Source organism: Schistocerca nitens, chromosome 9 (assembly GCF_023898315.1).
Source record: "Schistocerca nitens isolate TAMUIC-IGC-003100 chromosome 9, iqSchNite1.1, whole genome shotgun sequence".
In the NCBI taxonomy this organism is placed as follows: Eukaryota; Metazoa; Arthropoda; class Insecta; order Orthoptera; family Acrididae; genus Schistocerca; species Schistocerca nitens.
In genome coordinates this window covers 284,331,745-284,350,037 of record NC_064622.1, presented here as the reverse complement: position 1 = coordinate 284,350,037, position 18,293 = coordinate 284,331,745, and the positions used below count along the sequence as shown (strand labels likewise).

The following is an 18,293-nucleotide window of genomic DNA, read 5'->3' as shown; positions in this document are numbered from 1 at the left end:
ATCTCGATATTATTGAGCCTTTGAGAGAAGGGATAGACATCCGCCTCCATCGTCGCTACCTGAACTTCCCATTGTTTTGCAGGAAGAATGATATGTCCCCTTGAAAAACCTACAGGACTTGTATTCATCCATTCCGAGACGATGGGAAGCTTTCTGACTTTCATCTGTTGTCCTACACCGTATTAGGCACGGTGATGCGTTTTACTTGTGGTGTTTCCATGTTTCTGTTCACCCTCTGTATATGTTCTGTTATGATTTTTGACTAACCTTTGACACTCTATAGCAGAGAAAAACAAATAACTATTTCGAAACTATAAATGTGAAACTACAATAAAAATAAAAACACTCCACTGGTTTTCGTCCATCCCCCCACAGACCTCCACAAACCATGAACCATGTTGTGGGATAGTATTTTTTTCCTCTACTAGACATTGCCACTGGTGACTCAGACATCAGGACACAACACTTAGACGCCATCGTAATCCACGTAAGGTAGTAGTCGTTACTGTCCTTGTTATGCACCTAATGTAGTTAGTGCTAGTTTACGCAAGATTATGTTTCTAGCAGCTACTTTTTGCTTCGTGTTCATGCAAATTCTCCAGAGCCGAGTGCCCCATCTAATGTGACACCCCGGTTTTTGAACTGCACAGTGATCTAGAGGTTTTCCTTCCCATTCTTTGGCCTTGTGCTGTTCAGCTGTGGAGTACGCATGCCCTGTGTGGTGTAACTCCAGCCCTGCCAAAGAAATGCACCTACGACTCAATGAATCATGCTGCTTTGTCACAGACCTCTCAAGCGATCCATTCTTATAGTCAAGCTGTGCCACAAATTTCTTTTCTCTCCAGTTCTGTTCTGTATCTTCTTATTAGTCACGTGATGTACCCATGTAATTTTCGGCTTTCTTCTGTAGCACCACATTTCGAAAGCTTCTTATCACTTCTTAGCTGCACTGTTTATCGTCCATGTTTCACATCCATACGTGGCTAGACTCCTACCAAATATCTTCAGAAAAGACTTAAGTGTTACCACTTAAATCTATATTCGATGTTAACAAATTTCTCTACTTCGGAAACGATTTTCTTGCTGTTCCCAGCCTACATTTCATATACTCCCTACATGCCCATCATCAGTTATTTTGCTGCCCAAATAACGAAACTCATCTCCTGCTTTAAGTGCCTCGTTTCCTAAACTAATTCCCCCAGCAACACCAGATTTAATTCGACTACATTTCATTACTCTTGTTTTGCTGTTGTTGATGTTAATCTTTTATCCTCCTTTCAAGACGTTGCGAATTACGTTCCACTGCTCTTCCAAGTCCTCTGCTGTCTCTGACAAAATTACTATGTCATCGGCAAACCTCAGTTTTTATTTCGTCTCTCAGTTCCTACTTCAAATTGTTCCATAGTTTTTTCTTTACTACTTGCTCAATGAACAGACTGAATTGTATCGGCAGTAAGCTACAACCCTGACTCACTCCCTTCTAAACCACTGCTTCCTTTTATACTCCTCGACTTTTATAACTGCCGTCTAGTTTTTGTACAAGTTGTAAATAGTCTTTCGATCCCTGCATTTCACTCCTGTTACCTTCAGAATTTCAAAGAGAGTACTCCAGTCCACATTGTCAAAAACTTCCTATAAGTCTACAAATGGTATAAACGTAGGTTTGCCTTTCCTTAACCTATCTTCTACGAGAAGTCTAGGGTCAGTGCTGCCTTTCATGTTCCTACATTTCTCCGGAATCCAAACTGATCTTCCTCGAGGGCGGCTTCTAGCAGTTTTTCCATTCTTCTGTAAAGAATGAGTGTTAGTATTTTGCAACCAAGAGTTATTAAACTGACATTTCGGTAGTATTCGTAACTGTCAGCACCTGCTTTTTTTTTAATTCTTTCTTGAGGTCTGGGGGTATTCCGTCCGTTTTATACTTGATACATATACATTTTTTTTAAAAAAAATAAGTAACTTCACGCTCCGGCGCGGAGGTTCTTGCGATGCCAGTAGGTTACCGTGTCAGTCTCTGCCTTACGGTGCTGTTTGGAAACAGGATGGAGAAGCCTGTGGTGAGCACATCGCTCTCCCAGACGCTGGAACTGATGTTCCTCACTGGTGCTGCTCCTCATCTGGCCCCTCGGGACTGAGTACACCGCTGTCCAGTTCTCCCAGAAAGAAAAACGCCTGGGTAATATAAGGAATCGAACCAGTATTCTCAGGATGGCAGTGAGAAACTTTGAACAGTGAAGGAGACGGTTTTGAATCATACAAAGGGCGTTCAAAAATTTTTGCACAGTCGTCTCTAATTTTTTTATTTTTTGCAGGATGAGAATGAAATTTTTTGTGAACATACTTGGAGCATTTAGCTATAAGTTGGTATATAAAAGTATGTTCTTTTATTTACAGGAGAGCGATAATGTACCGTGAAGTAGATGTCAGGTTGCGACAACGGTCGGTGATTAAGTTCCTCCTCAAGACCGGCGATGACTCTGCCACATCGATTGACAGGAAGTTGCTCCCTGCTTATGGGGAGGACACAGTGGATCGCAGCAGTATCCAGCAGTGGTTGCAGAGGTTTAAAGAAGGTGGTTTCTCACTACTGGTGCGGTAGACTATCGAGGGCAGTGAGTGATGTGAATAACGAGACCATTGATCAAATCATCCAAAATGACAGATGTGTGTCGACACGACAGCTTGCTGAAATGACTCGTTTGCCATTGGGGGGTGTGGTATCACTAGTACAGTCATTACGGTACAGAAAAATCTGTGCACTTTGGGTGCCTAGATTATTGACAAGCATGCCGAAAGGTGATGGCCTCCTTCTTCTGGGATCAGTGTGGTGTCATTTTCATTGACTTTTTGGAACCTGACTCCACAGTTAACCGGGACCGTTACTGATTGTTACTGTTACAAGCTGCGACGTGCCATCAAGACCCACAGACCACAGCTTTAGGGTCAGCTCATCAGACTACACCATGACAATGCCAAACCCCATACAGCCCTTATGACGCAAGAGAAAATCAGGAAAATGGGTTGGAAAATTGTTCCTCGTCCTCCCTACAGTCCGGACTTGGCTTCGTCTGATTTTTACCTCTTTGGTCGTCTGAAGGCTCACCTGCGCTGTAAAACATTTGGTAATGGGAAAGACCTTATTTCCTGTGTCAAGCGATGGTGTAAAAGTCAATCCTCAGAATTTTACCAAAGTGCATTTACATCATGGAAAGAACGTTGGAACAGATGCGTCATAGCTGATGGACGCTACATTGAGTAGGCTCAATGTATAGCTAAATGTTCCAACTAAGTTAAAAAAAAATTCTTTAGCCTCCTGCCAAAAATTAAAAAAAAATTAGAGACGACTGTGATAAACTTTTTGAACGCCCTTTGTAGAAATATTGGATGATATGTACTGATCCGCGGGAGACTATGTTTAATAATAAACTGAGTTGTGGCATAAAAATTAATGTAAGAATCCGTTTTATGTCAGTGGCCTTTCGTGTCGTAAGGGTGCTTGCTACGTACGCGAGGTCCATGAGGCATTCAATCTCGGGCAGCAGCGGGTCCCTGTTGGAGAAGAGGTCCGTCCACTGCGTGCGCACCGTAAAGTACATCTCGATGGTCTTCTTGGTGGGCTCCAGGTTTCCATAACAGCTGTGCAGGAACAGGTGCAGGTGCTCGTCTGCAACAAAGAATAAGGCTATAGATAGACAGATGCAAAATTGATACGCGTTCGACTATCAACAGAGCAATGCGTGAACCCCTGAGTGACTAGCACAGCAGAATATTCTCAAACGATCTTTGACAAAATCCAAAGAAATTCTGGTCGTATATAAAGGCTATTAGTGACACCAAAGTTACCTTCCAGTCACTCGTGAATTAGAGGGGGAAATGAAGTTCGGGATAGCAAAATAAAGCAAGAAATCCTTAGGTCCGTTTTCAAATATTCCTTTACAAATGAAAGTCCATGAGAATGATCCCAATTTAATCCTCGCATCGCTGGTAAGATGAGTGAAATAAGTGTTAGTGTCAGTGAGGAATATCTGGAATCATTAAAATCGAACGAAGCTCCAGGGCTCCACAGAATCCCTATAAGACCATATACTGAATTTGCGACTGAGCTAGTCCCTCTGTTAACTATATTCTTTCGTAGATCGCTCGAACAAAAACCGTGCGCAGTTGTTGGAAGAAAGCACAGGCCACACCTGTCTACAAGGCGGGTAGCTGAAGTAAACCATAAAACTACCGTCTAATAACCTTGACGTCGGTTTGTTGTTAGAACATATTCTGAACATATTCTGAGCTCAAACATAATGAGGTATCTAGAAAAGAACGACCTCCTCCATGCCAACTAGCGCAGATTCCGAAAACATCGATAGTGTGAAACCGACCTCGCTCTTTTCACAAGTGACGTACAGAAAACTTGGGATCGAGGCAGTCAAGTAGATGCAATACTTCTCGATTTTCTAAAAGCATTTGAGTTAGCACCACATCTACGATTATTACCAAAAGTATGATCGTATGGAGCATCGTGCGTAGTTTGTGACTGGGTGAGTATCTCTTAGTAGGGAGGAAGCTGAACTAGTCTTGACTGGAGAGGGGAGCCTTGCGAGAAATATTGCAAATGATGCCGTCATATGTAATGAAGGACCGCCTGAAAGACGCTGCATAAATATTCAGTCAGATCTTGATAAGATGTCCAAGTGGTGCAAAAATTGCCAATTTCCTTTAAATGTTTAGAAATGTAAAGTTGTGCACTTCACAAAACAAAAGAACGTAGTATTCTATGACTATAATCAGAGGCGATTCTAGAACTCGGTCAGGGGGGGGGGGCTAATGGGGGGAGGGGATTTGGGGGAATAGAATATGGCTTAACAAAAGGAGAGTCCTCCACCGACAAATTGGTAAAATTTGGTGTTGCTTAAATTAGTTTTTGGTAACTGTTTTGGAGTTCAGGGTAAAGAAAACTTACTTTAACATTGGAGATGTTATAAATTATATAAACAATAAAAAAGGTCAACTTACAACAAATAAGTTTTCATTAATTTTCTGGATACAGAAGATGACATGAACGTAAAAACTTGAAGTTGTCATGAATAAAAAAAATTCTGTTACAAAATTCACTGGTTATTTGCGTCTTCTGCCCAAATTGCCATGCTCATTCGTCTGTGTTTCTTTTTACTAAATATGTCAATGATATTTTCAATGTCCATATCTGATTCTTCACGGATATTTGCAAGAGCCAACCCATTTAATCTCACCTGCCCCATTGTGTTACGCAAATAAGTCTTTATTCGCCTCAAAGTAGAGAAGTTTTGTTCAGGAGTGCTTGCAGTGACAGGAATAGTCCCAAATATTTGAAGGAAAACATATACGTTTGGGAAAAACTGCTTGTCTTCAGTTGGTGTTTGAGATCTTTTACTTTTATCAACACACCTTTCTTCCGTAGTTTCAGCTCTCCTTCTAAATCTGTTGAAATAATATATTCGCTGATTTCTGAAGTAATTTTATCCAGTGTAGTATGATTCTCCACTTTTCCTTGGCATCGCCCCTGACTATAATATCATTGAGTCACAGTTGGAATCGTCCAACCCCTACAGATGATTGGCTGCAGCAATTTGTAGGGATATGAAATGAAATGATCACATAGGCACAGTCGTGGATAAAGCAGGTGGTACACTTTGGTTTATCAGCAGTATACTAGGAAAACGTTATCAACCCACAAAGTGGACTGCTTACAAATCAATCGTGTGGCCCATGCCAGAGTACTGTTAAAGTTTGTGGGACCCGTGCCAAATAGGACTAACAGGGCATATTGAACATACATAAAGAAGGGCAGCACGAATGGTCCCAGGTTTGTTTGACCCGTGGGGACAGTGTCACAGCGATGCTGAAGAAACTGAACTGGCAGACTATTGAAGTAAACTATCGAGAGAAAGTCTACTTAGAAACTTCCAAGAATCGGCTTTAAATGGTGACTCTAGGAATATGCTACAACCCCCTACATATCTCTCCCGTAGGGATCGTGAGAACAGGATTAGTTTAATGACAGCTCGCACGAGGGCATTCAAACAATCACTCTTCCCGCGCTCCATACGTGATAGGAACGGGATAGAACCCTAATAACTGGTACAATGGGATGTAGCCTCTGGTATGCGCTTCATAGTAGTTTGCAGACACAACAGGGGAATTGTCAGGCATCACCATGACGCCCGTGGCAGAGGACCCTTTGTGCTTTATGCTGTATACGGTAGGATATCTACTCGCCTGTTCACGAATAGAACAAATCAGTAACACTGCCCACGATTCTCTAAAGAATCAAACTCACACGTGTAAAACAGCTTTAAGCGTCTGATTACTTTATAAATCTGTTAATGCGTTAAATGTCTGTAGCAAAGCGTGTAAAACCCTTATGGCTAAGAAGCAAAACCCCAATTATGTTGATTTTATTAGTTCTGAATTATTCACGCGTAGAATAATGAAGAGTCAAACCAAAACCGGTTGAGTGTGCCGGCCGAGGTGGCCGAGCGGTTCTAGACGCTACAGTCTGGAACCGCGCGACCACAACGGTCGCAGGTTCGAATCCTGCCTCGGGCATGGATGTGTGTGATGTCCTTAGGTTAGTTAGGTTTAAGTAGTTCTAAGTTCTAGGGGGCTGATGACCTCAGCAGTTAAGTCCCATAGTGTTCAGAGCCATTTTTTTGAACCGGTTGAGTGTAGTCCGCGTAATTTGCGTTTTTAAGAGAAGCTAGTTTTCAACCCGTCTCAATGTTTATGACGTCCTATCTCGTGATATGCATCGTACAATGTTATTATTTTGCAGGTACATTCAGTGATATACGTGGATACTGTCTGCGAATTGTGTTGGTAATAGAATTGATAGAGTTCCCATTCTTAAACAGTGAATGAATGTAATGTGGAATTTTGCACGTCGACACTTAACGCTGGCTCTTGACACATACGCAGTTTATAACTTTAATACACGTCTTATTGCGTTAAACCTTCAACGTAACATTATAGGTGTTAATGTGTAGATTATGATGCCATTTTAAATTCTTGACTTCGGTCACTAATTATCTGAAACTAGCGAAGGCAGAAATGCTTCGCAGTTACTAAATATATTTGGCAACTAGATATACGGTTTACACTCCACCTCTCTCTCTCTCTCTCTCTCTCTCTCTCTCTGTCCCTATCCCCCCCACCCTTTACCATCTCCTCCTTCTCCCCCCTATTTCTGTCCATCAACTACACCCAGCTCCCTGTATATCTCTTATCCCACACTCTCTCTGTCCATCTCCTCCTCTCCCTTCTCTCTGATCTTATCCTTATCGCAAATGGAACCCTGATGGAGAACATAAGTCAAAATGAGTGGATAAATCTGTTGGACTCATTAGTACAGGGCGTATGAGAGAGACCTCTCCAGCTGCTGGATCTGTGAGCATAGTAGTTTTAATGACAATATCTCGCATTGTTTTAATCTGTGAACTGGTAGGACTATATAGTCAGCCATAAACAAAACTTTCCTGTAATCGATTCTTGGATATACACTAGCTGATCAGAAGTATCCGGTCACCCCCCCCCCCAAAAAAAAAAAATTCGTTTTTCATATTAGGTGCATTGTACTGCCACCTACTGCCAGGTATTGCATATCAGCGCCCTCAGTAGTCATTAGACATCGTGAGAGAGCAGAATGGAGCACTCCGCGGTACTCACGGAAGTCGAACGTGGTCAGGTGGTTGGGTGTCCACACTCCTAAACGTCCCTAGGTCCACTGTCTCCGTTGTGATAATAAAGTGGAAACGTGAAGGGACATGTACAGCACAAAAGCGTACAGGCCGACCTCGTCTGTTGATAGGCAGAGGTTGCCGACAGTTGAAGAGGGCCGTAATGTGTAATAGGAAGACATCTATCCAGACCATCACACACGAAGTCCAAACTGCATTAGGATCCACGCAAGTACTATGACAGTTAGGCGGGAGGTGAGAAAACATGGATTTCATGATCGAGCGGCTGCACATAAGCCACACATCACGCCGGTAAATTCCGAACGACGCCTCGCTTGGTGTAAGGAGCGTAAACATTGGACAATTGAACAGTGGAAAAACGTTGTGTGGAGTGACGAATCACGGTGCACAATGTGGCGATCCGATGGCAGGGTGTGGGTATGGCGAATGCCCGGTGAACGCCATCTGCAGGTGTATGTAGTGCCAACAGTAAAATTCGGAGGCGGTGGTGTTATGGTGTGGTCGTGTTTTTCATGGAAGGGGCTTGCACCCCTTGTTGTTTTGCGTGGCGCTATCACAGCACAGGCCTACACTGGAACCGCGCGACTGCTACGGTCGCAGGTTCAGATCCTGCCTCGGGCATGGATGTGTGTGACGTCCTTAGGTTAGTTAGGTTTAAATAGTTCTAAGGTCTAGGGGACTGATGACCTCAGAAGTTAAGTCCCATAGCGCTCAGAGCCATTTGAATCATTTGTTATATTGTGGGGTAACCTTATAAACCGAGAGAAAATTTTTACAGTGCAAAAACGTGTAATAAGACTCATTTGTGGTGTAAATGCAAAAAGAGCATGCCTAAACCTATTCAGAGCATTGCATATACTGAACACTGCTTCTAAGTATATTTAATCCTTAATGAGGTTTGTTGTAAGTAATATGTCTCTTTTTTTAACCAAGAGCTCACTACACAGTATCAGCACAAGCTATAAAAACAGTCTATGTAAAGGCTTGAAATCACGTACTTTCGTCCAAAAAGGGATCCAATATTCATAAGCTGCCAGCAGTCATTAAGAGCTTAGTTTGAGGCAAAGCACACTTCAAATAGAATTTGGACTTTTTTGGCGGCCAGCTTCTTCTATTCCATAGATAAACCAGAATTAACATATTTCTGTCTTTGTGACTGGAGGCATCGGTTGCTTGGAAAAAAGATTGCTTTGTTTGACTGGGTCTTTCAAGACCAGTGAAGTTCTGAACACTTCTCGGAGCCAAAACCTTTTTCACAATTGCTTCTGCCTCAGTTCCACCACATGGCATCACTTTAGCCAAATTAGAGTCATGGGAAACATCCTTCGGTTATTTAAATCTACAATCCATACTTCTGTAGCTTATAATATGGTTGAGAGTATGGGCAACTATTTCTAGTTAACATGAAACGTTTCCACTGTCATTTCTGCCATTAACAAAGTAGTCATTTGGAAACCGGAAATTTGTGGTAAGTTCTATGGGACCAAACTGCTGAGGTCATCGGTCCCGAGGCTTACACACTACTTTATCTAACTCAAACTAATTTACGCTAAGGACGACACACACACCCGTGCCTAAGGGAGGACTCGAACCTCCGACGGGGGGAGCCGCGCGAACCGTGGCAAGGCCCCTAGAACGCACGGCTACCCCGCGCGGCCGCCTTCATTTCTCTTTCGTTCCGCTTATGAACTTCTGTACAAGGATGTTGGTGACGGTCGGCATTGCCTCTATGGGCGATGCTGAAGTCATGCTTACACAACACACAGTAAGCTAGGTTGACGTTGAAGGCCGTGGGCTTTAACCAAGAATATTGCTCCTACCACATCTTCAAATAAACGAACGAGTATTTAATCTTCTCGCAAGTTCTTGTTACTTCCGTGTGTTATTTATACCGCAGCTGCTGATCGGTACGAAGCGTATTCGTCGGTTGCTAGTACTGACTGAGAAACAAGTAAACATTCGCCCTCTCACGACCGCTGCAGGCGCATAAGCTGTCACACTTTCTCTGCTCCTCCCATTCCCTTAAGCCAAACTGTGTTTTTCCGTAAAAACACGGACAGAAAAAAGACTGTATGTCGAGAATAGTCACGATCATTATGGGAAAACTTTTCGAGATCTGTAGTTCAGGGAATCTGAACTACCGATAGTACTCCGCGGAATTAATATTTATGACCGTGATCACTGATGAAATATACGGAACAAACAGGCGGTCAGTAAAGTAGCCGGGAAAATAAAAAAAAAGTTGCTGTAATGCGGTAGATACCGGGAAATACGGGAAAGTTGGTCACCCTACTTTAGCCTTTTAATAATGTACAGGGTGTTCCAAACAATTCGTCAAATTAATACAGGAGATAGAGAACATCAAAACAAATATATTTCAACAAAGACCATACGGCCTCTAAAGTCAACTTGTAATGTCAGGGAAGACTTCTTTAGTGGTACTGACGTATGCTGCTGCGTCCACGTCGCTGACTGGGAATGTGTACTGACACTTAAAACTGCTCTGTAGGCGGATGGTTGGCTGTACAGGCTGGATGTTCCCCTGAATGTTAGACAAAGAACTGTCCTTCCAGCACGATGGGGCGCCCCCCCCCCCCCCCCCCCCCCATATTTCGCATTGATAACTCCGCCCGAACAGGCCATGAAGGTCCAACGGTACCGACCGGCCGCCGTGTCATCCTCAGTCTACAGGCGTCACTGGATGCGGATATAGAGGGGCTTGTGGACAGCACACTGCTCACCCGACCGCATGTCAGTTTACGAGACCGCATTGATGCGAGGAGTCACCTGGGAGCCACCTTCAGGAATCGATGGTTCGGACGAGATGGCCCTGTGGCTTGAACACCCTTACGTGAAGAATTCTTCTTGCGTTATCGGCCGACTGGTAGCGTCGTCTTGTCGCAACGTTTCGATGAGTTTCGTACACATCATCTTCTGGCGAAGAAGAATAAATCAGTGGAATACGCCGAGAAAGACTGCAATTGGATACACCCTTACGTGTCTTGATTTCTTCCTCTGGGGCTATAAGAAGCAGCTGGTGTACGAAGAGATTGTGGAAACAGAAAAAGACCTCCTCGCTGTAACTGCCGTCGCTGCTGGCACCATTGTGTGTACTTGCCAGGAATCTTCGAACGGAAACAATAGCCAATGGTTCGACGATGTACTGCGTGCATACAGGCCAATGACCGTGCATTTAAGCAGTTCCTGTGAATGCCGCTGCTGTAATTAGCATGACAATCTATCTTCTGTGTAAACGTTCTTACAATCAGAAATTGCCATCAGGGACCTTATCTACCCTTGAATATGGTAGGGAAACTAGAAAACCTAAAAAAGGGAAATGCAAAGGCTCAGTCTAGATATGTGGCCAGTGAAGTGAAGTGGAAAGAAGACAAGGTTCAAAATGGTTCAAATGGCTCTAAGCACTATGGGACTTAATATCTGAGGTCAGCAGTCCCCTAGACTTAGAACTACTTAAACCTAACTAACCTAACGACGTCACACACATCCATGCCCGAGGCAGGATTCGAACCTGCGACCTTGACAACAGCGCGGTTCCGGACTGAAGCGTCTAGAACCGCTCGGCCACAGCGGCCGGCGAAGGCAAGGATTTTTGGTCAGATGAGTGTAGGGTAATATCAACAGCAGCAGAAAATGGTATAACGGGAGAAGGATTCGTTATGAATAGGAAGGTAGGGCATGGAGTGTGTTACTGTGAACAGTTCAGTGATAGGTTTGTCCTGATCAGAATCGACAGCAGACCAACACCGACAACGATAGTTGAGGTATACATACCGACTTCTCAACCTGCAGATAAAGAGATAGAGAAAGTGTATGAGGATACTGAAAGGGTAATACAGTATGTAAAGGGATATGGAAATCTAATAGTCATGGGAGACTGGAATGCGGTTGTAGAGAAAGGAGTAGAAGAAAAGGTTACATGAGAATATGGGCTTGAGACAAGGAATGAGAGAGGAGAAAGACTAAATTTCTGTCACATGTTTCAGTTAGTAATAGCGAATACCCTGTTCAAGAATCACAAGAGGAGAAGGCATACTTGGAAAAGGCTGAGTGAGACGGGAAGATTTCAGTTAGATTACATGATGCTCAGACAGAGATTCCGAAATCAGATTCGTGATCGTAAGACGTACCCAGGAGCAGACATAGATCACAATATAGTAGTGATGAAGAGTAGGTTGAAGTTTAAAATAATATCAGTCAGGAAGAATCAATACGCAAAAATAATATCAGTCAGGAAGAATCAATACGCAAAAAAGAACTAAGGAATGATGGGATACGGTTGTTAGCTCAGTAGGCAGTACAGTTGAAGAGGAATGGTCATCTCTAAAAAGAACCTTGGGTAATAGAAGAAATACTTCATTTGATCGATGAAAGGAGGAACTACAAAAATGTTCCGGGAAACTAAGGAATACAGAAATGTAAGTCGCTGAGGAATGAAATAAATAGGAAGCGCAGGGAACCTAAGACGAAATGACTGTAGGAAAAATGTGAAGAAATCGAAAAAGAAATGATTGTCGGAAGGACAGACTCAGCATACAGAAGTGAAAACAACCTTCGGTGACATTAAAAGCAAGGGTGAACAATATTAAGAGTGGAACGGGATTTCCACTATTAAATGCAGAGGAGAGAGCGGATAGGTGGAAAGAATACATTGAAAGCCTCTATGAGGGGGAAGAGATGTCTGATATGGTAGAATAAGAAACAGAAGTCGATTTAGAAGAGATAGGGGATCCAGTATGAGAATCAGGATTTAAAAGAGCTTTGGAGTACTTAAGATCAGATAAGGCACAAGGTATAAATAACATTGCATCAGAATTTCTAAAATCATTGGGGGAAGTGGCAACAAAATGATTATTCGCGTTGGTGTGTAGAATGTATGAGTCTGGCAACATACCATCTAACATTCAGAAAAGCATCATCCACACAATTTCGAAGACGGCAAGAGCTGACAAGTGCGAGAATTATCGCACAATCAGCTTAACAGCTCATGCGTACAAGTTGCTGAGACGAATAATATACAGAAGAATGAAAGAGAAAATTGAGGATGTGTTACATGACGATCAGTTTCGCTTTAGAAAAGGTAAAGACACGAGAGAGGCAATTCTAACGTAGATATTGATAATGGAAGCAAGACTAAAGAAAAATCAAGACACGTTCCTAGGATTTGTCGACTTGGGAAAAAAGCATACGATAATGTAACATGGTGCTAGATGCTCGAAATTTTGAGAAGTGTAGGCGTAATTTATACGGAGAGTCGGGTTATATACAATATGTACAACAGTCAAGAGGGAATTAATAAGAGTGGATGACCAAGAACGTAGTGCACGTATTAAAAAGGTTGTAAGACAAGGATGTAGCCTTTCGCTCCTACTGTTCAATCTGTACGTTGAGGAAGCAATGATGGAAATAAAAGAAAGTTTCAGGAGTGGAATTAAAATTCAAGGTGAAAGGATATCATTGATACGATTCGCTGATGACATTGCTACCCTGAGTGAAAGTGAAGAAGAATTACATGATCTGCGGAACGGAATGAACAGTCTAATGAGTACAGAGCATGGATTGAGAGTAAATCGAAGAAAGACGAAGGTAATCAGAAGTAGTAGAAATGAGAACAGCGAGAAACTTAACATCAGGATTGATGGTCACGAAGTAGATGAAGTTAAGGAATTCTGCTACGTAACAGTAAAATAACCAATGATGGACGGAGCAAGGAGGACATCAAAAGCGGACTAGCAATGGTATAAAGGGCATTCCTGTGTAAGAGAAGTCTACTAATATCAAATACCGGCCTTAATTTGAGGAAGAAATTTCTGAGAATGTACGTCTGGAGTACAGCATTGTATGGTAGTGAAACATGGACTGTGAGAAAATCGTAACAGAAGAGAATCTAAGCATTTGAGATGTGGTGCTACAGACAAATGTTGATAGTTAGGTGGACTGATAAGGTAAGGAATGGGGAGGTTCTGCGCAGATTCGGAGAGGAAAGGAATATGTGGAAAACAATGGTAAGGAGAAGGGACAGTATGATAGGACGTCTGTTAAGACATGAGGGAATCACTTCCATGGTATTAGCTGTAGAGGGCGAAAACTGTAGAGGAAGACAGTGATTGGAATACATCCAGCAAATAATTGAGGACGTAGGTTGCAAGTGCTATTCCGAGATCAGAAGGCTGATGAAAAAAAAAAGCCTGTATTAATTTGAACCAATAGTTTCAGAACAGCTTGCAGATAAAAAAAAAAACAGACAGGTACCAGCATTCTATGCCAGATGACGAAAATACCATCAGTGAATAATTCGAGAATGACAAACCGTTTATGTGTGTTGAGAATATTAGCAGTCTTACTACAGTTGCTTATAGTCACGTCGGATGTGTCTCAAGCAATTTTAATAGGACTGATAACGATGTCAATTATCATAAACGACTTATCGTATAGGATTTACAGCACTCCCGGATTGTTCGCTGGTAATTGTGTAACCGAGAGGTTAGCATCGCTTCAGAGCAGCTGAAAGGTAACTCAGAACGGTTTGGTACTTACTTTTTGTGTAATTTTTTTAAAACTGGATAGGAGAAAAGCAGGACGGATAACGTAGAGAAAGAAACGGACGGTACTTGGCTATACTGTTTGTGGAAAGATTTCGGAGCTTGTCAAAAAAAAAAAAAAAATGGCTCTGAGGATTATGGGACTTAACATCTGAGGTCATCACTCCTCTAGAACTTAGAACTACTTAAACCTAAGGACAGCACACACATCCATGCTCGAGGCAGGATTCGAACCTGCGACCGTAGCAGTCTCGCGGTTCCGGACTGAAGCGCATAGAACCGCTCGGCCACCAGGGCCGGCTCGGAGCTTGTCATATCGTATGACTACCCAGGGTATGTAAATGTCTACAAAGTTATATTAGCTGGTAAGAATACTTGAAATAAGTAATAGGGAACATGAGTGGAGAGTTAAATTTGTTGGGAGGATTCTGAGAGAATTCTACGCATCTGTAAGAAAAACAACGATCTGAAGGGGCTAGGTTCGACGATAATGATGGAAAGGAGCGAGGAACTGTCAAACGCTTCTAACTTCCAGCATCGGATGCTGGTGAGATAGAGTTCCAAATACACTGTCTGGAAGAAAAACAAGGTTCGAGAGTACTCTGCTCGTCTTGGGTAACAAAGGCTAGTAATTAGGAATCCCATACGACGTATAAAACCTCTACAGTACCCAACAAAGTCTACCAGACTCAATATTAGTCAACTGTCTGAGCACACTTGTCGCTTTGGTGCAATGTAGCTGGTGTGTGAGTTATAACAGCTTGTCTTGTGATTCTCCAGCGCTGACGTAAGTCATGGCAATGAAGTGGTGTGCATGTTTGCGCTTGCTCATGACCACATCGCTAATGAAATGCCCGATTTGTTGATGTATCAACGATGAATGTCCGACGTGTCTGCAAGTAATGGTGCACCACTCGCAACCCTGTAACATGCCGTAAGAGCAGTGGTCATAATAAGATCCTCACCGACAGGGACCACAGACGAAAGTCACGCCGCGTCAATGACAACTGGTTTCAAACCCGACAGGCATTGCTGTTGGCAGTGATTGCAACTCCACCTCAACCAGTTTATGAACGAACATTGGGAAGGGAACTGCATGCGTGGCAATATGGGTCGAGTGCCTCCCAAAAGACCATCTCTCCCTGTGGTACAGAATCTGAACCTCGTTAGTGGGCCACACAATACAGAAACTGGACCGTAGCTGAATGGCGGCGTGTGGAACGGTCAGCGAGTCGCGAATTTGCCTCATTTGAAATGAAGAAAGGCATCGAAAGCTTCGGCGGCACAATGACACGTTTTTAACCCACAGTGTGTGGAGGGAAGAAGACGTGAGTCAGGCTCCAGCTGTCAGCTGAGATACGAGTACAACAGAGCCATAAGTTATGTGTTCATCTTTTTCTGTGTTTTCCTCTTAGTATATTTATTCTATTTCGTGCGTGTTTTTCTGTTTAAGAGGTTTCAAATGTGGTTCAAATGGCTCTAAGCACTATGGGTCTTAACATCTGAGGTCTTCAGTCCCCTAGACTTAGAACCACTTAAACCTAACTAACCTAAGGTCATCACACACATCCATGCCTGAGGGATTATTCGAACCTGCGACCGTAGCATCAGCGCTAAGAGGTTTAATCTCGCGTTTTTGCAAGTGTAAATTCATTCAGTCAGTAGCGCAGTAGTTGCTCACTGAACTCCCAAAATTGGATTTCGTAAACCGAATAGCTGCTCATTAACGCATCAGCATCCATTGGTGACTCATCAGGAGGGTATCAAGTTGTCTGTTTTTATCGTTTACTTCTTCAGGCAGTCTTGTTAGGATGGTTAGGACGTGTGCATGCTGTTTGCGGACGCAGGAGAAACTGGCTGCTCTCCTAGTGCGAGCCCTTAGCGCCAGGATTTCACCCTTACCATGGAGGGGGACGAATGGGCGTGATCTGTTCCGGGTGAAATCCTGGCGCTAACGATTCCGCCTCCTAGCACCCCCGACATGTTGGCTCCGCCCTCACAGCAGGGTAAGTGGTGTGTCTCTCGAGACGGAGGGCCAATGTGGAGACTGGCCGCCAGGCGTCGCCCATTCACTCTGTGAATGGACAGTTGGCTGTCCAGCAGAGTCCGAACAGGCAGGTTTGCTAGATATTGGGAGCTCCAGTAGATAGCGTTCAGGGCTGGAAAGAAAGCCAATGTGCGCTCGGTGTGTCTGCCGGGGGGCCTCATCCGAGATGTGTAGGCAGCCTTATCGATGGATATCGAGCGTCCAGCGTGCAGTTGTCTGCAAGTTATGGCTCACGTCGGGACCAATGACGCCTATCGCATGGACTCTGAGGCGATTCTCAGTTCGTACAGGCTGATGGCCTCGCACGTGGGGTGTAAGCAGAGCTCGCTGTTTGCAGCATCGTTCCCAGAGATGATTGGGGTCCTTGGGTTTGGAGCCGAGTGGAGGGTCTCAACCAAAGGCTTCATCGACTCTGTGACGGTCTTGGCTGCAGATTTCTAGACCTGCGCTATCGTGTGGGGCTTTGTAAGACTCCCCTTGATAGGTCAGGGGTGCACTATACAAAGGAAGCAGCTACTCGTGCAGCAGAGTACTTGTGGAGTGCACATGAGGGCTTTTTAGGTAGGAAGTAGTTGAGGTGCTCTGATGAACATGCGCCAGTCGATATTTAGCAAGCGAAGTCAAACGGTGTTCAGAATAAAGACACTTCGACTGTCGTAATTTTATCAGTAAGCTGTCGAAGTATTCGAAATATTCCCGAATTTACTGCTCTCCAAGAACATTTTCGCACTCAAATTATTCTCGGGACCGAAAGCTGGCTGAAATCCGAATTGGAAAATTCTGAGATATTTAGCGAGTCGTGGAACGTATATCGGAAAGACAGATTAAAGGCCATAGAAGGCGGAGTGTTCATTGTCGTTGACAAAATTGACAAAAATATTGTCTCTTCTGAGGTCGAAATTTTTGGAAATTTGTGGTAAGATCTTATGGAACCAAACTGCTGAGGTCATCTGTCTCTAAGCTTACACGCTACTTAATCTAACTTAAACTAACTTACGCTAATTTCAACACACATACCCATGCCCGAGGTTAGGACTCGAACCTCCGGCGGGGGGCGCCGCGCGGACCGCCGTCACAAGCTGCCCTAGACGGCGCGGCTAGCTCGCGCGGCTTCTGAGGTCGAAGTTGAGTGTGACAGTGAAGTCATCTGGTCGTGTATAACAGGTGTAGGTGAAACCTAGTTAATTGTTGGATTTTTACCGACCTCCCGATTCTGCTGTGACAGTTCTAGAGTCATTAAAGGAAATTCTAGTGTCACTAGCGCGCAAATAACCACACCATGCAATACTAGTTGGAGGCGACTTCCATCTATTGAGTATAGACTGGGATGTCTAATGAATCATTGCCGGGGGTTCAGACAGATAGTCATGTGAAATATTTTTCAACACATTTTCTGAACACTGTCTTGAGCATCTCGGCAGCCGACACGCAATGGAAATATCTTAGGACTTGTATCTATAAACAGGCCGGACCTTATCGGCGATGTCAGTATAGAAGCGGGGAATATCGACATGACGTCATTATAGCAACTATGGTTACGAAAGTTAATAAATCAGTCAACATGGCTAGGAGAGTGTTTCTGCTAGATAGAGCAGATAAGCAGTTATTAGCACCACACTTAGACCGTCAATTCGCTTCACTTAGTTCCAGTAAGATGGGCACACAGGAATTATGGGCAAAGTTTAAGCAGACTGTAAATCGTGATCTGGAGAGTTATCTGCTTAGTAAGCGAATTCTTTACAGACGAATGGAAAAACTGGTAGAAGCGGACCTCGGGGAAGATCAGTTTGGATTCCGTAGAAATGTTGGAACACGTGAGGCAATACTAACCTTACGACTTATCTTAGAAGAAAGATTAAGAAAAGGCAAACCTACGTTTCTAGCATTTGTAGACTTAGAGCAAGCTTTTGACAACGTTAACTGGAATACTCTCTTTCAAATTCTGAAGGTGGCAGGGGT

General features: G+C 43.5%; 1 protein-coding gene across 3 annotated transcripts in view; it reads right to left on the bottom strand.

The window, feature by feature from the left end:
* LOC126203412 (alpha-tocopherol transfer protein-like) overlaps nt 1–18,293 on the bottom strand; it is a 341,643-nt gene that overhangs the window by 173,652 nt on the left and 149,698 nt on the right. For all 3 annotated transcript variants that reach the window (XM_049937717.1, XM_049937719.1, XM_049937718.1), the window contains one exon: nt 3,508–3,664. In XM_049937717.1, coding sequence (XP_049793674.1) covers nt 3,508–3,664 — 157 coding nt within the window. The remainder of the gene's footprint in view (nt 1–3,507; nt 3,665–18,293) is intronic.